The following is a 23,148-nucleotide window of genomic DNA, read 5'->3' as shown; positions in this document are numbered from 1 at the left end:
TTCCCAATCTACCTGCATATTGAAATCCCCCATGACTATCATAACATTGCCCTTTTGGCATACATTTCCTCTCACGTGTTGTAATTTGTAGCCCATATCCTGGCTACTCTATAGAGTATAGAGGCCTGTAAATAACTCCCAACAGGATATTTTTACCCTTGCAGTTTCGTATCTCTTCCCAGAAGGAGTCTACATCTTCCTATGTCACCTCCTTCTAAGGATTTAATTATTTTTTTAAATCAGCAGAGTCAATCCTCTGCTTATCTGCCTGTTCTTTTGATACAATGTGTTTCCTTGTACGTTACGCTCCCAATTATGATCTTAGTTCAGCCATGACTCAGTGATACCCACATCACACCTACCAATCTCTAATTGCACTGCAAGATCATCAGCTTTATTCTGCATACTGCGTGCATCAAAATACACTTTCAGCTCTATATTCTTCACCCCTTTTGAATTTGCCCCCATGCAAATCTCATCTCATCTTCATCTCATCCCATTTACTACAGTTTTGTCCTATCATCTGCCTGTCCTCCCCCACAGTCCCACTGCACACTGCATCAACTTGTATACCAAATGCCCTATCCTCAGCCATATCAAACTGGCTCCCACTGCCCTGCCAAATTAGTTTAAGCCCTCCCCAACAGTTCCATAAAACCTACCCACAAGGATATTCGTCCCCCTTGAGTTCAGCTGTAACTAGCCCCTTTTATACAAGTCATATTTTATGCAGCAGAGATCCCAATGATCCAGACATCTGAGACCCAATTCCTCAGCCACTCATTCATCTGCCAGATCCTAATCTTACCCTCACTTGAGTGTGGCACAGGCAGTAATGTAGAGATCACTACCCCGGAGGCCCTGCTTTTCAGCTTTCTTCCTAACTGCCTATATTCTCTCTTCAGGACATCCTCCCTTTTCCTACCTCTGTCGTTGGTGCCAATATGTGCCACGACTTTTGGCTGCTCACCTTCCTCCTTTAGAGTGCTGTGGACCCAAACTGAAATGTCCCTGACTGTGGCACCTGGGAGGCAAAATATCATCTGGATGGCTTTTCCACGTCCATGGAATCTCTTGTCTGTTCCCCTAACTATGGAATCCCGCGTCACTACCACCCTCCTCTTCTCCTCCCCTTCTCTTCTGAGCCACAGAGCCAGATTCAGTGCCTGAGACCTGCTCACTGCGGCTTCTCCCTGGTAGGTCCCCTGTTCCCACCCTCCCACCCCACCCAAGAGTATCCAAAGTGATATACTTTTATTTGAGGGGAACAGCCACAGGGGTTCTCTGCACTAGTTGCCTATTTCCTTTCCCTCTCCCGACATTCACCCAGGTACCTGCCTCCTGTAACTTAGGAGTGAGTACCTCCCAGTGGCTCCAATCTTTCACCTCCTCATTCTTCCATATGAGCCAAAGGTCATCAAGCTGCAGATCTAATTCATTAACATAGTCATTCAGGAGTGTGGCTTGGTGAACTTCTTACAGAAGGAGTTATCACAGAGAATGGGGATCTCCCAAAGTCACATCTCCTTTCAACATTCCCACTTCCACTTTAAAACCTACATCTGTATTCAACATTTCTACACTGGGAAAAACACAGTGGAGATATACCCTAATTGGGTCTCCCATAATTTTATAAATTCTGTCATTTCCCCTTGACCTCCAACATCCCAGAGAAGACAAAGCAAGTCGGTCAATCCTCTCTGTATAAACTCAAGAAAGGGCACATCAGCTTTTATCTGGGTATGTTGCAGCCCTGGAGAACTCATCTAATTATGTAAAATACTTTTTGTTCTCCTTCCAAATAGTCTCAGTTTGTATCTATTCTTCCCTTTGTCTAACAGAGCACCCCTGTACCTCTCTCCATGGACATTGCCTGACCTGCTGACCACCTGCAGTTCGATTTCTACTACAACATCTTTAACCGATTTTCACCCAGCCTCAATCACCACAACCCTCTGGTGACTGCTCTTCCAGTTTGCAAATCAACCACATCATTAAATCAGACCCAAAGCCCTTCGCGCCATACATACCCACAGCCCCAATACCCCAGGCTCGCGAGTCACCCATATTTAGCTACAAAACTTCGGACGGCATAACCTCACAGGGGCACAAGCCTGGGCACCAAGCCTGGGGCTCTCTTCGTGAAGTTTGCTTATTTACCCTGTGATTGTGCGAGCTTGGTCCAGCTGCTTCAGTTTCCTCCAATTTTCCAAAGACATGCATGTTGATTGGTAAATTAGCCATTATGAATTGTCTAGGGAAGTGTAGGTAGATGGTAGAATTTGGGGGAAGCTGATGAGTATGTGGAGAGAATGAAAAAAATGGGATTACTGTATGGTTATTATTGTGATGGGTAGTTATTGGTCAGTACAGACTTGATGGGCTGAAGGGCCTTTCTCCACGCCGTATCTCTCTGTCCAAGTCCACTTCCTTTGCTGCTGATCCACCCTCTTTAAAAAAAACCTCCACAATTCACTTTGCAAATTCAGTAGAATGCATACTGTGCAACTCATTTGATGGTGTTTCATGTGTTTTACAGCATTCTATATTATCCTTTCCTCCAAGAGGACCACAGCTTTGTCATAGGATTTAGAGGCATGTGTGCCTCAATGACCCAGAGAGCTATGTTGACTGGAGTCAGAGCCTTGTGCTTTGGCTCTTGGTAGGGTCACCCATGCCAAACAGTTCAAAGGGTAGAAGCCAGACCTAGAGTGGTCCACCAGCCCTCCAGGTTCAGGGATTCAGCTCATGCTCAAACAGAAACAGCAGTGAAGAATCTTTCCATACAGACAGAGATGGAGGACCTTCATTGCTGCCCTAAACACCATAATGGGCAGTAAGTATATCATCCTTTGACTCTCCTTTCTTGTGTATTATCTGTGGAGTTGCTACTTCCAATCCCTCAGACGAATAGGAGACAATCATACGTTCACCTTCATCATCAAAAACCAAGCAATGGTGCCACGTTCCTGTCCATTTAATCATTAAAATTTGAATACCGTCTCGGGACTGTCTCCTCCTTTGATATTTTTACATGGGATGGGGAGCATACAGCAATGGGCAATTAGAAATTCCAGTCTACGATGTACCACAACGTAAACTAGAAAGTAGGCAGCCTTTCACAATGCACTGTTCTAGTAATTAGCATTTCAGTAATTACCAGGAAAGGTCCAGGCTCTTCCCTCCATTCAAAGCAGATTACAGATGTCACATAGCTGCCAGGAGTTTTACAGGGACATACACTGGCTGCAGTTCCAATATGCCAGCTGGATCAGAGGAATGGCGATGACTGTAATTATCATTTAATAATTACACACAAGTTAGTTTTGAGATCGGCAATAATTGTTGTCTATATCCTAAGAAGAATTTTTTTAGAAAATTCAGATGTGGGATAGAATACTGAGATGGCAGCTGTAAATGCAGTTTATCCTTAATGACCTGAGGGAAAAAATACACATTCACTCACAGAAAAGTATATTTTAGAATATGTAATCCAGTTTCTTATACCCATAAGCTGTTAAGTCAACAATAAATGAGTGTTGTGAAGTATCAATCAAAGTAACTGATTTCTACTTTCAATATTGCAGCTTAGAAACTATTTTATTATTATGAAGAACGTGGATGCTGCGAGCATAGCATAGCATAGCTCCTCATTCTATTGCCCACTTTTAATTGTCTCCTGAGTGCAAACCATTTCTAAGGGTGGTTAAGAGTCAACCAATTTGGTGCAAGGCTGCGAGATTATGTTCCGGAAAGATATTCATGAACCAGCTGGGTTTTAAAACCCACATTTTAAGAGCTAATGGCCTTTTTTTTTGGCCTAAATGCTACTTAAGTTTAAATCCCTTGATGCAGCATTCTAAATTCTCAACCAGGAACTTTACTGTGCTACTCTACTGCGAATGGCACTTCAGAGCACACCAACACTATTACACTTGGAAAGTGAAGATAAGATAATCCTGTAATTCCACAGTGTGAGATTAATTTAGGGTTCGGATTAGCTACGTGTCAGTGAGAAATGAGCAGCTGAAGTCTCAGACTGCAGTGTCACTCCACTGTGGCCTGTCACTCCGACACCACGTTTAGGATTTCTGACACTTCTCCCTTTTCAGCAGCTGATTGATGGAACATATAACAGAACAAAAGACTTGTATCCAAGACAAGATGAGAAAACACGGACACCTCTCCCTGAAGCTGATAATGGAATGACTCTTATAAACATTAGAGATGAATTGGAAACTCCAACTTGAAGGACGGAGAGCATCTTACCAAGGAGCAAAGGGAAAACACTCCCTCCTGCCACTCAAAAGAAATGGAGAATCACTAACGTGTTTAGTTATCCTTTTCAAGCAAAAAATGTCACAGTGGAAACACAAATCCTGATGTCTTTTTGAGTCTGCAACAGCACACTTGAACAGCCATGACTCTGTTAACTTACCACACACTTTTGAAAAGTGCAACATGCAAAATGCTCGAGTTGGCTTTATTCATTTCATGGGATCCGGGTGAAGGTGGTGGTGGACCTCTTCTTGGACCACTGCAGTACTTCTGGTAAAAACAGTTCCATGCATGGCATGGTAGTGTAGTGGGTTAGCGTAACACTATTACATCACCCGCTGTAGGATCGACGTTCAATTCCCGCCACTGTCTGTAAGAACTTTGTACACTGTCCCCGTGCCCACGTGTTTCCTCCATGAGCTCCATTTCCCTCCCACAGTCCAAAGACGTACAGTTAGGGTTGGTGAGCCGTCTGGATGCTACGTTGCTGCCAGAAGCATGGTAACACTTGCAGGCTACCCGGCACAATCCTCGCTGATTTGATTTGACGCGACACAAAGCACTTCACTCGAAGTTTTGATGAACGTGCTACAAATAAAACACCTTTTCCCACAGGACGTCAGGTAGGGAGTTCCAGGTTTCTGGCTCAGTGAGTTCATTTAACTCAAGTATGCGTGTCTTAAAGTGAAACTAGCAGATGATGGTGTTCCACTGCCTCTGTCCACCTTAGTAGTAGAGATCACAGGTTTGGGAGGTGCTGCCAAATGAGGAGTTCACCTACAATATATCTGGTAGATAACACGCAAAAGCATCACACCAACACACTGTGGCTGCAGTGTACTGGATGGGGTCAAGGTTCTTGAGTGACCTTCCACACTGGATTTGTAACTGTATTGGATCAGCCCAGATGAAGGGTCTTGGCCTGAAACGTAGACTATTTATTCATTTCCATAGATGCTGCCTGACCTGCTGTGTTCCGCCAGCATTTTGTGTGTTGCTTTGGATTTCCAGCATCCATAGGTTTTCTCACATTTGGATCACCTTGGCGGGAGGCGAGCCTCATTCAGCAGAGCAGCCATTGTGGTGTGGATATTGTCTGAGACATAGCCTTTACTGTGGTCACTGTTGTCCATGATTTCTTGCTTCCCCACAGAGTGAATCAAAGTTGGCTGAAGACTGTTCCTTCCAGCTGAACATCTGTAAATACTTCAGCCACACCATTACTCAAAGCATTCTCTGCCCATCAGGTATTTGACTGTCCATCACCATTCACAAGAGAATTTTGGTCTGATCTGTTGGCTGTGAGGTAGATTTGCTGTGCCTATAGCTTGTGTTTTTTGCTCTTTATTACACATAGTCCTAAACCGCAGCTTCACCATGACGGCACCATCACCCTCGGGTATTGGTCCTGCTTTCAGTAAGTCCTACTGTATTCTTCACTGAACGAATGTTGTTCCTTTATCTTCATTGCAATAGTTATGTGGCAGGCCATGAGGTTAAAGGATGTCATTGCTCAGTTTTCACTTGGGAGATCTGTGGTAAGTCTGGTCCATTTAGTGCAATAGAGCCACACAATATCGTGGCGTGTCTCCAAGGGAAGTGCAGGGTGCTCACTCCCACAAATACATTGACACAAAACAGCTGAATTACTGGTCAACAGTAACAAGAGTCTTGGTAATTCCAACTACTGTCTTCGCAGCAGGTCTAGGATTTAATTTTATTTAACCAACATATACATCACAACAAATACAGAGCATGCTTTTTGGAGATGAAGTACACGAGACAATGGAGACCATGGAGATGCTTCCTCAATTATGGTTTTTAATGCATGAGCCATACAAAGACTGTACGATGGAAACAACAAAGCTATTTGGTGTGGTACATTTCAAGCAAATGCTAACGAACCACAAAAACCAAACAGAAATCAAATGAAGAACACAAGTATGTACTGAAGGACAATTCTACCCTACTTAGAACTGTGGATGGGGTGAAGGCTTACTCACCATTATAGTTAGGTTTTGTATCTAGGTGAAGAAAAGTGTTGTCAGTGATTACGTGCAGCTCACTTGGATGTTTGGATACTAGGGCGATGCCATTGTTTCTTTCCTCGTCGCAGCCATGCCTAGGAAATTCCATTGCATCACTTCCTGTAGTGGACACAAAGTTCTGTTGCAACCATTTCTTTGATTATTGCTTTAATAGTAAACGTAGTCTATCACATATGAACAGAGAACAACAATTTCAATTGCTTTGTTAAAAGCCATTTGACTTGCCAGTCCGTCCTGCCCTGCATCAAACCACCCCCCCCCCCACACAAAATAGTAAGTGGTGCATAGGAACGTCTTGAACACGATTCTCAAGACAAATTCCACAAAGCTACCACCGTGGAATCTAGATAAAACCATTTGTAGCTTTGGACAGTTGCAATATTACAGAGTTGTATAAAATCTGCATAAATTAAGCAACATTTTGCCGTATTCACAGTTATTAATTAGATCAGGCGCTCCCAACCTTTTTTTATGCCATGGACTACCACCATTAACCGAGGGGGCTGTAGACCCAAGAATGGGAATTCCTGATTTTGGGAAAACAGTCCTTTCCAAAGATAAACCTGTTATTAATCTTTAAGGGCATAAGCTCATAACTTTAATGTTAAACTAAGAAAGATACATCATCATTTCTGAACTGCTACCAGTGCAATAAATGCTGAACTGTAGACTACGTCAACAATACCGAGTAATCATTAGGGAAGCAAAGGACAGCATAAGAACAAGTCTTCAAATCTGAAGACCTGTTCTTACAAGAAAGCTCTAAAATTCTTTGTCATTGTTTTTTAAACTTATGAACAGAGACTGTCATACACAGGAGTAACAAAACTTATGCTAACTTATACACTTCCTATCCATCATTTTCAGTTTAAAAGTTCTATAGAGCTCCAAAAATTCAAAGCTAAACCATATAAAAAGTAGTGTGTACTTTCTCACTACAGAGCATCTCAATGAAACTGAATAAGTCACTAGATCATAAGAGCGGAATAGGCCATTCAGCCCATCGAGTCTGCTCCACCATTGGCAGATTTATTATCCCTCTCAACCCCATTCTCCTGCTTTTTCCGCATAACCTTTGATGCCCTGACTAATCAAGAAACTATCAAGCTCCATTTTAAATATATCCAATGACTTGGTCTCCACGGCCAACTGTGGCAATGGATTCGACAGGTTCACTAACTGCTGGGTAAAGATATTCCTCCTCATCTCTGTTCTAAAGGAGCGCCCTTCTATTCTGAGGCTGTGTCCTCCAGTCCTAGACACCCCCACTATTGGGAACCTCATCTGCAAGTCTATTCTATCTAAGTCTTTCAATATTCGATAGTTATCAATGAGATACCCCCTTCATTTTTCCAAACTCCTGCGAGTACAAGCCCAGAGTCATCAAACACTCCTCACAATGCATTAAACCTATCGTCCTTGGGTTATTCTTGAAATCCTCCACTGGACCCTCGCCAATGCCAGCATATCCTTTCTTAGATAAGGGACCTAAATCTGCTCACAATACTCCAAGTGCAGCCTGACCAGTGCCTTATAAAGCCTCAGCATCACATCCTTCTTCGTATATTCTGGTCCTCTCGAAATGAATGCTAACATTTCATTTACTTTTCTTACTACTGACTCAAAGTGCATAATATCAAAATATGTATACATTATACAACCTTGGGATTAAGCTGCCTGTAAGGAGATGAATCTCAATGGCATATACTTTGATAATAAATGTACCTTGAACTTTTGAACTTTGAAGCCGTAAGTAAACCTTTAGGCAACCCTGCTCTAGAACTTCCAAGTCCCTTTGAACCTCTGAATTCTGAATTTGCTCCCTATTTAGAAAAAAGACATTTGTACTGCTTCCAAAATACAGGGCTGCATCTGGTGCTCTAAATGTGGTGCCAACATGATGGAGAAACAAAGAGCAGACTGATTGACCACTTCCCAGATTTACTCCCTTTTCATCTGCAAGGGTAACCCTGTGTTTCCAGGTGTCCGCCACTTAATTCCCCATCCACTTTGACCTCTTACATCGTTCCAACATAACCTCATATAAGCTCATAGGCAAGCATCTCATCTTCCTACTAGAGAAGTCATTTTCATCAGGAGACAATATTGAAGTCAATAATTTCAGTTCTGATGCAATCTCATCAACCTGCAATGTTAACTTCTTTTGCCTCTCCCCCTGATGCTGTCTGATCTCTTGAGTATCACAAGTAATTTTATTTATTTCATATTTTGAAACCATCTTCAAATTCCATAAGTACTTCCTGTTCTTCTTGTATTATTTTAACAAACTGCAGCTGTGAACTGTCAATTAGAGGAACTCTCCACAACAATCCACTTAAAAGCTATCTATAATTGCAATAAGCAAATCTATAACAAACAGCACTTAAAACATTTTTACGAGAAACAGGATTTTACTGATCTGCTATTTCATCAAAGTATTTTCAGTCAACGGGAACAAACCCTTACATTGCAAAGTCAACTTCAAAGCCATTCAAAGCAAGACAAGGTTCTTTGGACCAATCTTTCCACGGTGTCAGGTAACAGAAGTGCCAAGGAATAGAGCTCCCAAACACAAGAACGTCTGCAAATGCTGGAAATCCAAAGCTACACACATAAAATGCAGGAGGAACTCAGCAAATCAGGCAGTCCTGAAGAAGGGCCCCAGCCCGAGATGTCAACCGTTTATTCATTTCCATGGATACTGCCTGATCTGCTAAGTTCTTCCAGCATTTTGCGTGTGTTGCCAGGAAACAGACGGTGGAGACCATCCATCAGCTGTACTTCACGAGAAAATTCAGTATGTACCCAGAAGACTGGGCAGCATCCACAGGGAGAAAGAACTTGCCAGCAAATCAAGATTCAATTCAAACTTCCGTCAACGCTGCTTCTCTCTCTACAGATGTTGCCTGAGCTGCTGTGTTATTCCAGTGTTTTCCCTTTTTTAAAGATATCCAGCACATTCCGTAGTTCACTTTATCATTGACATGCATAGCTTGCTATTAGTCATTAAAATGCTGCAGCTCACCTTTTGTTTCCATACATGTTACTTCAGATTCCTACAGTCATTTCAAACATCTTTAGTTCCACTTTTGGGCTTTATGCTTTGAGCTGATGCACAGTAACTGAGAACACCCGCCAAATCAACTTACTTGAAAATATTTTGAATCACACAGAGCTGAAAATCTATTTGGAATATTAAAACTATTCCAAATGATCCTAGGGCCTACCCTGATCGCAAAATCCTGGCCTGAAATCTTTCTATTTCGAACACGAGGAAGTCTGCAGATGCTAGAAATCCAAAGCAACTCACACAAAATGCTGGAGGAACTCAGCAGGCCAGGCAGCATTCATGGAAAAGAACAAACTGTCGCCATTTCAGGCTGACCGTTCTCTTGAGGACTGAGAGGGGGCAGGCGGGTGTTAGGGAGGGAAGATGCCAGAATAAACAGGTGGTTGGGGGGGGGGGGGGGAAGGAAGAGGCTAGCTGGAAGGTGATAGGTGAAGCCAAGTGGGTGGGAAAAGTCAAGGTCAAGATCACCATTCTGCATGTGTTGCTTAACCTTTCAGTTGGCTGATCATAAAATACATAGTGCATGCTGGCTCTTGATAACGATGTAGAATTCTCCTGGTACTATAGCAGGCGATCAACTATAATTAGGTGAGCAAGCTTCCAGAAAGATACCTGGACCATCAGTTTGAGCTCAGCAAACACCCATGAGGTTCAAAAATAAAAGCCAGAAGTATGTAACAGTGAGCCATAAAGACGATTTTAGTGCCATCAGTGTAGACATGTGAGTAATTGCTGCAAAACCTGCAATTATCCTAAAGAGGAAGGCACTCTCAGTGGAAATGTGGAATCATGTAGGGAGGGTGCAGATGATGAACTGGAGCACCAGCAGTTGAATTGCTTAATGTACCTTCACTGTCAGTCCATAATAATTTTAAAACAAAGATGTTGATATGATATTTGGAGGGGAAGAACAATTATGCACTTAAAATTTCACTGATCCCTTTGACAAGGTCTATTAAGAATAATCACAAATATATAATTAAAGTTCGAAACTCCGAACCACGCAGAAATAGAAGTTCATCAGCATTTTCTGATCACCTGATGACAGATTAGTCACAATTCATGATGCTACTATGATTAAAATATTTACTCATGACAGGGCTTGGAACGAGTAATTAAGAATCCTGATGCATTCCTTCACTGAAGTGAAAGATTTGGCGTAGTTGGTAAAAGTTCCATCACTAGAACAAGTATCACCCTGGGTACAGAGAGTGGTGGATACAGCCCAGTCCATCATTCCCCGCCATTGAATACATTTACATGGATCACTGTCACAAGAGCACAGAGTCCAACATCAAAGCCTGCCACCATCAGGCCAAGTCCTCTTCAAGCTACCAAAGTTGGGTAGAAGGTACAGAACCCTTAAGTCCCATGCCACCAGGTTCCAGAACCATCGTTACACTTCCAGCATGAGGCTGCTGAGCCAGAATAGTTAACTTCATGCACCACTTCTCTGAACTGATTCTATGATCTGCTGACTCACTTTCAAGGACTCTTTACAACTTATGTTCTGAGGCATTTATGTGCAGTTTGTCAGTTTTGGAGTCATAGAAAACTACAGTATAGAAACAGGCCCTTTGGCCCATCGACTCCATGCCGAACCACTTAAACTCCCTAGTCCCACTGACCTGCACCGGGACCACAGCCCTCCATAACCCTTCCATCCATGTACCTATCCAAACTTCTCAAATGTTGAAATCAAAATTGCATCCACCACTTGCACCTGCAGCTCATTCTCACCATCCTCTGAGTGAAGAAATTTCCCCTAATGTTCCCCTTAAACATTTCACCTTTAACCCATGACCTCCTGTTGTAATCTCACCCAACCTCTAAACAGAAAATGCAGCTTGTATTTACCCTATCTATACCCCTCATAATTCTGTATACCTCTATCAAATCTCCTCTCGATTTTCAATGCTCCAGGAGATAAATTTCTAACCTATTCAATCTTTCCTTATAACTCAGGTCATCCTGTCCTGGCAAACAATCTTGTAAATTTCATCTGTACTCTTTCAATCTTATTTACATCTTTCCTGCAGGTAGGTGACCATAACTGCTCACAATACTCCAAATTAGGCCCCACCAACATCCTATACAACTTCAACATCCCAGCTGCTGAACTGAGAACCTTGATCTATGAAGGCCATGAAAAGCTCTCTTCATGACCCTAACTACCTGTGACGCCACTTTCAATGAATTACGGACCTGTATTCCCTGATTTCCTACTTTTACCACACTCCTCGGTGCCCTTCCGCTCACAGTGTGAGACCTGCCCTGGTTGGTCCTCCCAAAGTGCAACACCACACACTTGTCTTCATTAAATTCTACCTTGCATTTTTCGGCCCATTTTTCCATCTGATCCCAACCCCACTGTTTGCTTTGATAGTCTTTCTCACTGTCCACTGTACCCCCAATCTTGGTGTCATCCACAAATTTGCTGGTTCAGTTAATCAGATTATCATCCAGATCACTGATATAGATGACAAACTATTACAGACCCAGCACAGATCCCTGCGTCACTCCACTAGTCACAGGCCTCCAGTCAGACAGGCAACCATCTGCGATCACTCTCTGGCTTCACCCGCAAAGCCAATGTCTAATCCAATTTACCACCTCATCTTGAAAGCTGAGCGACTGAACATTCTTCGCCAACCTTCCATGCAGGTCCTTGTCAAATGCCTTGCTGAAGTCCATGTAGACAACAGCCAGTGCCTTGCCTTCATCAACCTTCCTGGTAACTTCCTTGAAACAACTCTATAAGATTGGTTAAACACGACCTACAACACACAAAGCCCTGTGACTATCCCCAATCAATCCCAGTCTATCCAAATTCTCATATATCTGGTCTCTCAAAATACCTTCGAATAACTTTCCCCCTACTGATGTCTGGCTCACAAGCCCATAATTTCTTGGTTTATTCTTTCTTAAACAGTGGAACAACATTAGCTATCCTCTAATTCTCCGGGACTTCACCTGTCGCTAAGGATGTTTAGTAAAATTCTATTTTATTTCCTTTTTTCCTGTAAATAACTGCAAGAAAATGAATCTATGGGTGGTATACAAGACCATAAGACATAGGGGCAGAATTAGGCCATTTGGCCCATCAGGTCTGCTCTGCCATTCAATCATGGCTCATCCTTTTCTCCCCTCCTCAGCCCTACTCCCCAGCCTTCTCCCCGTAACCTTTGATGCTGTGGCCAATTAAGAACCTATGTTGACATATACATACCATAATGATAAATTTACCTTGAATTGGTACATCGGAAGGACTCGCTATCAACAGTCGGTACACAGATGAGATTTAACCAAGGCACAGCCTGTTCACTCAAGTGGCATTAATGGATGACGTAGCACTTAACTCTAGGCAACAGTGACTTCCTGAGGTAAAACCTTAGAATGGATCATCTGGCAATTTCTCTCATTGCTTTATGTGGAAACTTGCTATGCACAAATTAACCTGAATGGTTCCCCACATCACAAGATGTGAGAGCACTTTAAACTGTGCTTTAGTGGTTAAGTGCTCTATAATGCACTGCTGCCTGGAAATTTAAAAAAAGCGAGTGCTTTGTTCAACACATGGTTGTGTTGAAAAAGGAGAACAGGGACAAACAAGAAGATGACGGACTGATTAATAAAAAGGGGACGGGGACAGGTGCTAACTTGTGGTTGTGAGCAATAGTTTGAGAGCCGGTGTCAGATTTATCAGAGGAAAGAGGATTCGTGTCAATCACTGAAAATTAATACCTGTTACAGGCTAGAGAGGAAAATAACCACCCAGTCTAGTTTGAACTGCAGTGTAGGAGAGCTCTAGTACTTTACTGGATCATAAATTAAAATTTTACAACCAACTTGTGGGCCCATTAATGCGATCAGTAAGTCATTGAAGACAAACTGGCTGGTCAGGTAATGAAGCTCACTCAGTTTAAGTGATAAGGCCTGTAAAGTTTGAAGCACTTTCCAGTGCATTGAGGGAGACTGATGAAGAAAACATGAGAAATTAATGAAACCCATTTGACCCACACCATTCTACTCAGCCACCAAACCCAAGGGAATGTATTTGATTATTAGAAATTATTTTAAAGTTATTGAAGTAGAACACCACATTGTTTGTTGAAAATAGGTTTAATTCCCCCAGTGTGATAAATTTCCAATCTCAGTAATATTACCACAGGAGAAGTACATGGAAGAAAAATATATGGTTTATATCAGGCTTATAATATTGGTTCCTTAAGGTTATTATAGCTGGGGGGTGGGTGGTAGTGGGGATAAGCTTCCACTACCAATTAAATGCTCCCAAAGATGTGTGTCTCAAATTGCCACTGACAACCAAGTCCAGTTCCTGGCCTTCACGTGTAATTTAGCTACTAAGCCCGGCAGAACCATTTCTACTGACAGAAGATGGGGTAAAGTTGGGTTACTGGTGCCTTAAAGCCCGTCATTTCGGGCAGATGGGGCTTGTCAGCCATGGTTGGCAGTTCACCTAGAAGAAAAACACTGATGTCAAACCTCTGCTGCCCTGTAGCTATTCCCAAAGGTTGCTCCTGGAGCAAACTCCAAGGAAATCCAGAGCTGGAGTTCCTAAGGCAATCCTACATTGACTTCCATGCTGACTGGCAACTCCTGTGATGCTGCTAGTACCCAACTGTATCAGCCTCTGCTGTTCCTTTGGATTTATCAGCTGCGTGGAGGTGGGGAGCTTGCTACATGGGCAACAGCTTGATCTCCATAGCCTACTGCCCAGGCTTGATTATCACTTGGACGGCTGGGACACAATATCCATGGTTGACCTCAACTAATGGAGGACCTCACCATATCAGACATAAAAGCAGAGGGAAAGGGGAAACTAGATGTATTGTGGCTTTACCCTGACTAAAGAGTTGGTATAAAAGTGAAATGAGACACAAAGCTGTCAGGAATGGTTTCTATCTAAAATAGGGAAACAGTGAAGTGCACTCTTCCCTAGAGACGGGGTGACTTTGAATTTAGTGTTGTTACAATAGTAGTAGAAGGAACAACAAAAATACAACGAATTGTGGAGGTCACAGAAGCAGTGCATTGTGGAAGCCACTTCCAGTTTGTCCACATTATTCACACTGGCGAGTGGGAGCCAGGGATTTTCACTGGAATCCCTTCAGACCAAACATCTTCACATTCAAATACTTACAAGATAAACAACATGCTCTGGGCTTCTTACTGGGTCCTCAGTTTCCTATACAGCAACCACTATTTCTACGCTGCATTGTTTCCTTTATAAAACTGACCATTAAGCAAGGACCCTACTCAGCTCTACTTAGAGCAGTACAGCGCCGGGACAGACCCTTCGGCCCACATTATTGTGCTAAACCAGCCATTAATATTGATTCCAATAATTATTGAGTATTGATTACAAAAGTAATTTCACTAAAAATCATGCAGAGATGGCAAAAAGAATGGAAGAAAGATGGTTAAGAGAGAACAATTCAAGAGACAAATAATTAAATGATATGAGACTTATTAAATCTTCAGGACTAGAGAGGCTGTCATATTAAATAAAAATTACCTAAACTGAAAAACACATTTTTGGCAAGATAACCAGTTAATTGGTGGCTAACTAGGTGAATTCAAGTACAGGAGTCCCCCACTTTACAAATGTTCGCTTTACGCCACTTTGCTTTTACAAAAGACCTACATTAGTAACCTGTTTTCACATTACAAGGAGGATTTTCGCTTTTACGAAAAATTTTCCCATATAAATTAATGGTTATTCGCTTTACACCATTTCGGCTTAAGAAAGGTTTCATAGGAATGCCCTACCTTTGTAAGGGGGGGGGGGGGGGAGAGAGACACCTGTGTCTCTGTGCATTTTGATCGCTAAATCTGTTGGCAGGATATCAGTGAAGGAAAAAGGCAAACGCTACAGCCAACACAAAGTACACTGCAGATGCTGTGGTCAAATCAACACGTACAAACAAGCTGGATGAACTCAGCCGGTCGGGCAGCATCCGTTGAAATGAGCAGTCAACGTTTCGGGCCGAGACCCTTCGTCAGGACTGAAGAAGGAGGGGGCAGCGGCCCCATAAAGAAGGTGGGGGGAGGGTGGAAAACCAATCAGAGGAAAGATCAAGGGGTGGGGGAGGGGAAGCAGGGAGGGGATAGGCAGGAAAGGTGAAGAAGGAATGTAAGGGGAAAGCACTATGGGTAGTAGAAGGCAGTTTTAGACCACATTAACTGCACATTGGTCTATTCCCAAACATGCTGATTTATTCCATAATGATGAACTTTGTGAGACTTCAAACTAATGTTATAAATAGACATTTAAAAGCATTTATTCAAAGACAGGAGTTCATATAAAATAATCCAAACCACAGCAACTGTATATTAATGTACTAAATATCAGCAATACATTCTACGACACAGTCACAGTCCACCTACTCCACAAAGGACGGTATTTGAGTTCTGAACTCAACTGTTGATAGCATCAGTCTCCATAAGAATAGTCCAAAGATAATCAGCTTCGAAGTAAAGAGAATGGAGCTGTAATTTCTGATTTCCCATAAATTGATTTCGCTATTGATTTGCACTCGTATCTACTTCAAAAGTCTAAAACTGAAATGGCAAAAATACTTTTTCTTTCCTCATCAGCAAAGAGAAAGTAAAGCTGTACGGTAAGCAACTTTGTAGGATTTACACTTGAAAATAAACTTCAAAACACAGGTTATCCCCTCCTAAACGAAAGAAACTGTCAGGATTTTGTTAAGCAAACAAAAAGAGGCAACAAATTGATGTACTAGGTAAAATGGTGTTTGGCTTGGAACTGATGCATATGACCTCTTGCCCTTTTTGCTGATGACGCTCACAGTACCAGAGAATCCTTCATGTGCTGCTGTTTGCACTTTATGGGAAGTAAGACCAGACCAGCGGTTGGAGGGAGTGTGCTGGATTTGCAGACTTTGGTCTGAAATAATTTCGCTCCTCACCCATTCTAATTTCCTGCTGTGCAGCCCAAAATGAGGATTAGACAACTGTGAAAGGAATTGGCGAAAAACTTTCATGAAGGCTTGGGTTTCACTTAACATTGCTCAAAGGGTTTGCAACTGCAGATGAAAGCGTACACCTAGTTAGCAGTGGTTCACAAACACTCCTATAGCTGTTATAGATGGAGTTTAAATAGAATTCCAGATCATTGAAAGAATATAACATCTGCCTTTAAAAGCATTACAGTTGGCAGTGATGTCACTTGTTCACCAAAATGACAAAAGCAAATAATCAAACACGAGGAAATCTGCAGATGCTGGAAATTCAAACAACAACACACACAAAATGCTGGTGGAACACAGCAGGCCAGGCAGCATCTATAGGGAGAAGCGCTGTCGACGTTTCGGGCCGAGACCCTTCGTCAGGACTAACCGAAAGGAAAGATAGTAAAAGCAAATAATGGTTGCTTTGATCATTTGTGCTTCCAAAGACATTCTACAACCTGAAATATTGCATTATTTATAAAATTCCGGGCCAAGCAACAATACTTGAGCGTGCACCAGATTTAACAAGACCTAACCAACCAGGTAGCTCAGTTGAGAATTAGCTTGATCATCACTGACACATAGTATGTGGTGAAATTTGTTGTTTTGCGGCAGCTGTGGGCCAAAGGAAAATATTAAACTTTAATTAAGCTAAATCAAAGTCAAACTAAATTTAAATTGGAAGGTATTGGAAGGTAAAAAAGCAGCTTCAAATACTTAACAAATCTCCTCACTGACATTCAATCAGGAGTCAATGCTGAAAAGTTTTTACAATAATTCAAGCACGTAGCTCTACACCATGTAGCAAAATAGGAAGCTCGAAAACATGATGTACTAGGCGACACTAGGATTTTTATTTTCCAAACTGGTCAACTGATGATAAAGCATTGTCCTTTGTCTGCAACAATGGTAATCAGTGTTTGAAAGACACAATGGGTAGAAGACATTGGATCTTTCCCTAGCATTTGATCAGGCAGCAACCCCATCTGCTAGCTTGCATCCTTTGACACCAGCCTGATGGAAACCCTCAAATTAAAATATCCTTTGTGCAGTTGTGGCATGACCCACGCCAGACGCCAACTGGCAGAAATAACTTCCAAAGGAGATCGCTGGCCAAAATCCAAGTTAAATATTCCAGTGCACTGACCTTGCTAAAATGTCAATCAGATATGCATATTCCTGTTCTACAACATTTACTCTAATGTTTGTCACATTTTTTAGTAAAGATTATCCTACATTGTATCACAAATGACTTGAAAAGTGGTGAACCCATCATCTTGTGACACTAATTATTTAAACAAGACTACAAAGCTCTTTTTCACATTATATGTTAGTAATTTGGATGATGAAATTGATGGCTTTGTGGCCAAGTTTGCAATAGGGACAGGTAGAGTTGAGGAAGAAGGGAGACTGCAAAAGACTTGGACTTGGACAGATTATGAGAATGGCCAAAGAGGTGTCAGATGGAATACAGTGTCGGGAAGAGTACGGTCATGCACTTTGGTAGAAGGAATAAAAGTGTAGACTATTCTCTAAACAGGGAGGTTCAAAGGGTCTTACCAATGTTGAGGAGGCTGCACTGGGAGCCCAGTCGACCCCAGCAGATTCGTAGGTGAAGTGTTGCCTCACCTGGAAGGACTGCCTGGGACCCTGAACGGATGGGAGGGAGGAGGTGTATGGGAAGGTCAATCACTTAGGCCACTTGCAGGACGAAGTGCCAGGAGGGAGATCAGTGGGGGTGGGGGGGGGGGGAGGGAAACAAATAGATGCCGGAATCATGGAGGAGGTGATCTCTGTGGAAATTTGGAGGGGTTGGGAGGTAAAAATATGCTCAGTGGTAGATCCCTTTGGAGGTTGTGGAGGATAATATGTTGCATGAAGATGCTGATACACAAGGACAAGAGGAACTTTCTCCCTGTTAAGATGGCAGGAAGACAGGGTGAGCGCAGATGTCCGGGAAATGGAGGAGATGGAGTGAGGACAGCAGCGACGGTGGAGGAAGGGAAACCTTGTTCTTTGAAGGAGGAGGACATCTCTGACGTGGTGGAAAGGAAAGCCTCATCTTGGAGATGAAGGATCTGAGAAAAGGGAATAGCATTTTTACAGGAGATGGGTTGGGAAGAGGTACAGTCAAGACAACCATGGGAACTGGTAAGTTCTTAAAAGATGTTGGTAGACAGCTTGTCTCTAGAGACGGAGACAGAGAAATCGCGAAAGGGGCCAGAGGTGTCAGAAAAGGATCAAGTGAACTTAAGGACAGGGCTCACATGCCTTGTCACATCTATAACTTCTTTTCCACAGAATTACAAGATACATATCTTATTCTATGTTTGTGTTTTTGCTGCAGCTATGAGGTGCTTTAACGGTGATTATCTGGTTGATAGAGCAATAAACTGCACAGAAGTGGTTACAGTTTCTGAAGATGTGGTCCTTTACTGCACATATCAGCTTGGAATGAAAAATAGCTTTGTTACAGAAATAAGACATCAGATGATTGCCCCAGAGACTAAGTCCATACCCACTGTGGATTTATATAACAAGCAGACATGGGAAAAGGGGCACAATGCTTCATGTTTTGTTAGATTGTAATACATTTCTGTCATAGAAGGCTGTCGGCATTCGGGAAAATATCTTCAGACGGAGACTTCTAAACTCCAGACTAATCTGGACATGTGGGACAAGGACAGGAAAGGGTAGCTGAGCTGACAATTAACTTGTAATCTTAGCGAACGGGATGGCAGATTCAATAGGGGTGCAGCATGCTGCTTGTTGTTCCAATTTCTAAAATCCGTGTGTTTTTTCCCATTATGCCCTGGTAATGGCTGCATTCAACTTACTGCATATCAGACCCATTGTGTTAGATACCACTGCTTTCTGCAAATGCCAGTGTTTACTTTTTACAGACATTACCAGGCTTGTAAATTCTCAGGATGTGGCCTGGATTGGAGCATTTATAATGGGGGAATAGATATAATGGGGTTGCTTTCTTTCAACGAAGGATTCTGAGGGAGGCACATAGAACTATAGGATGGGGTAGATAGTGAAAACCCTTTTTCCCTTTGTGGAGGAGGCTAAAAGAAGAGGCATAGGTTTCAGCTGAGAAGGAGATGGCCTGGAGGGATGAGGAGCTTCAAGTTTCTGGGCATCAGCATCTCAGAGGATCTGGTCTGGGACCAACATAATGATGCAATCACGATGAAGGCAGGCCAGCAGCTACACCTCATTAAATGCTTGAGGAAATTTGTTTACGCCACAAAAGACCTCAGCAAGTTCCTACTCAGCTCTCTGACTGGTTGTATCACCATCTGGCATTGAGGTTCCAATACACAGGATCAAAGCTGCAGATGGTTCCAATTTCAAAGTTCAAAGTAAATTTATTATCAACGTACATACGTGTCACCCTGTGGTTCATTTTCCTGCAGGCACAGACAAATAGAACCATTGAAAGACCTCACCCAACAGAACAGAAAAATAATCAACGTGCAAAAGACAACAAACTGTGCAAACACAAACGAAAAAAAATAAAATAAATAAGCAATAAATATCGAGAATATGAGATGAAGCATCCTTGGAAATGAGTCCACAGGTTGTGGAAACAGTTCAGTGATGGGGCGAGTGAGGTTATCCCCACTGGTCTTAAAGCCTGATGGCTGAAGGGTAATAACTGGTCCTGAACCTGGTACTGAGAGTCCTGAGGCTGCTGTACCTTTTTCCTGGCATGACCTGGGTGGTACGGGTCCTTGACGATGGATGCTGCTTTGCTGCAACAGCATTCCGTGTAAACATGCTCAATGTTTGTCGACTCAGCCAACTCCGTCATTGGCACTCGCCCCCCCCCCCCCACCCCCACCAGCAAAGGACATCGTCAAGCAGCAGTGCCTGAAGAAGGCGCATCCATGATTAATGACCCTCACCTTGCAGGACATGCCCTCTTCTCATTACTACCATCAGAGAGAAGGCATAGGAACCTTCAGTTTCACACTCAGCATTTTAGGAACAGCTTCTCCCCCGCGCCATCAGATTTCAGAACGGTCCGCAGACTACCTCACTACTTGGCTCTCTTTTTACACGATTTACTTATTTTTGTTTTAAAAACTCTTTATGGCATTTTATGTATTGCACTGTACTGCCGGTCACAGGAACAGCAGATTTTATGACATATGTCGGTGATAATAAAGCTGATTCTGAGGGGAAAGCTTTTTCACCGAGCATTGTTAATATCTGGAATACTCTGCCAGACGACATGGCGGAAGCAGATGCAATCACACACTCTGGAATTGACAAGGCATGGAACCCAAGAATGTAATGGGATTGATACAAATAGGTACAACACACATGGAAGCAGTGATTCAAAGGGCCCATTTCTGTGTTATAGAACTCCAAGAATATGACTCCTAATTATCAAATATTAAACAGGCTGCTGCCATGGTCATTTGGGTTTAGAAAAATGGGAATCACCCCTCGTACATAAGGCATCACCATTGTTTTTTTAAAAATTTTAAAATCTTTTTTATTAATTATTATTGAAGATCAACAACAACAAAAAGAAACATTAAGTCAATATGTCATTATGTACAATAAAGAATTAAATTAGCAAATAACTGATTAACTAAGCTAAGCAATATATCAATAATAAGAAAAAAATAAAGTGGTAGGAATTTTTCTAGGGGAAAAAAAAAGCCATTGGGAGCACAACCCCGGAGCTATACATCATACAAGCTTCCAGAGAAAAAAAAAATCAATCCGCCAACTCAAATCCACTTAAAGAAATATCGGAAGGAAACCATATTAATTAACTCAAATCAGATGATAGTAGCGGGCGAATGAACCCCACCTTTTCTCAAAATCAAATCAAGGATCAAAAGTTCGACTTCTGATTTTCTCCAAACTAAGACATAGCATCACCTGAGAAAACCATTGTTGCATCACCATTGTTTGAGACAGATTGGATCTATCTCTGGGCTCTTTCCAATATAGCTTCCATAAAAATCTATAAAGTACACTGATTCTGCTTGACAAGTGTTACAAATGGTATTAATTTTTAATTAATTTACTGTGTAAATGTCAGCAGGATTTATTATCTGCAAAGGGCTCAGTGACCAAACAGTCAAGGTTGAGAAGGGAATTTTCAAATTGAATATCAAATAATGCCTTCGTACGCCTTCAGATGGAGACAACATTTCAACAATTTCTAAATTGAAGTTTTAAGCTATTTAAGATATGTCCAAATTTCAATTGTTTGCATGAACAAAACTTTGATCAAGTGATCTTATTCGAAGCAAACTCTGGGAAAGTCACGAAGTACAGGCACAAAAATACTCCACACATGAGAACAAACTTGGTAGGTTAATTGTAAACTGTCCCGTGATTCGGCCAGGGTTAAATCGTGGCATTGCTGGGAGGCCTAGCTTGAAGGGCTGGAAAGGCCTATTCCGTGCTGTATCTCAAAGAAATAAAATTTAAAAAAACCTTACAATCACTGCAAACCAGCATAAAATCCCATCCCAAACCTCAGTCTTTTAAGGGAAGGGGCAGTATTCCAACATGAAATTTGTAGATCATAAGGCTTTGGTTATATTTACAATGATCCAAATAAAGAAACTGTTCCTGTCAAGCAAAGATCCTTTCTTCTTCCGTGTTGTTTCTTCAGGTTTTGGTGATGCCGCTCTTACCAGTATGTAGTTTTGGTCACCCTATTATTGGATGGTGGGGTGGAGATATGTCTCTACCATAGGAGGTGTAAAGCACTCCTTCTCTCCGCTAGCCTGCTTAGCTGCCCCCACCCCCACAATCAGGGACACGTGAAGGTATGGGAGCAGGCGGTGGATGGTTGTATGAGCAGATGATGCATATCACAAGCCCTGGTTATACGACCACTGATGCCAGGCTGACAATCTCTGGAGAATATTGGTAATGGCCAGGGTCCCCCATTTGTAAAGACACTGCCCAGACAAAGGCAATGGCAAACCACTTCTGTAGAAAAATCTGTCAAGAACAAACACGGTCACAAAAAGACCATGATCACCCATGGCACATAATGAACAAATGATTATAGAAAATATGCTTTTATAGGTGGGGATACTACCCCACCACCACTATATACACATCAGCCATGCTTGCACCGTGTGTCACTTTATGTACATACAGTCAGTATATATATATATATGATCAGCTTTATATGTATATACAGCCATACTCAAACATTGCGTTTTATAGGATTGCTTTTCTATTTATATTCATTGTGGTTTTTTTGGTTTTTTCATTGTGTTAATTATGCTTATTTTTTTTATGCAGCATCAGAACACTCATTTTGTTCTCCTTTATAATCATGTATTAAAGAGTGACAATAACCGATCTTGAATATTGAATTAAGATGAAAATAGTGCAAAGAATATTTCTGGGCACGTAGCTAAGATTCAATGCCGAGTTACAGGGAGCGGTTGGGCAGACTAGGACTTTGTTTCTTGGAACGCAGGAGGAGGAGTGACCTTATAAGATGTGTATAGAATCAGGTGGTGAATGCACAAAGCCCTTTTTGCAGATAAAGGATACCACAATCTCATAGGTTTAAGGTGAGAGGGAAAAGATTTTAAAAGGGTCCCGAGGGCACCTTCTTCACATAGAGGGTGGGGCATATATGGATCGAGCTGCCAAAGAAAGTAGTTGCGGCAGGCACAATAATGATATCTAAGAGACATTTGGATGAGTACGCGAATTGGAAAGATTCAAAGAATAAGGGCCCAACATGGACAAA

The 23,148-nt window shown here is 42.1% G+C and overlaps 1 protein-coding gene across 4 annotated transcripts in view; it reads right to left on the bottom strand.

Moving 5' to 3' along the window:
* The window catches only part of LOC140732346 (disco-interacting protein 2 homolog C), a 605,485-nt gene that overhangs the window by 413,541 nt on the left and 168,796 nt on the right, over nt 1-23,148 (bottom strand). For 3 of the 4 annotated variants that reach the window (XM_073054850.1, XM_073054852.1, XM_073054854.1), the window contains exon 2: nt 6,282-6,425. The exons of the other annotated variant lie outside the window; for it this stretch is intronic. In XM_073054850.1, the coding sequence (XP_072910951.1) occupies nt 6,282-6,425 (144 nt within the window). The remainder of the gene's footprint in view (nt 1-6,281; nt 6,426-23,148) is intronic. 4 annotated transcript variants of the gene reach the window in all.

This window comes from Hemitrygon akajei, chromosome 8, assembly GCF_048418815.1.
Source record: "Hemitrygon akajei chromosome 8, sHemAka1.3, whole genome shotgun sequence".
NCBI lineage: Eukaryota > Metazoa > Chordata > Chondrichthyes > Myliobatiformes > Dasyatidae > Hemitrygon > Hemitrygon akajei.
The sequence above is the reverse complement of the archived record's forward strand: the minus strand, read 5'-3'. Positions and strand labels throughout refer to the sequence as shown.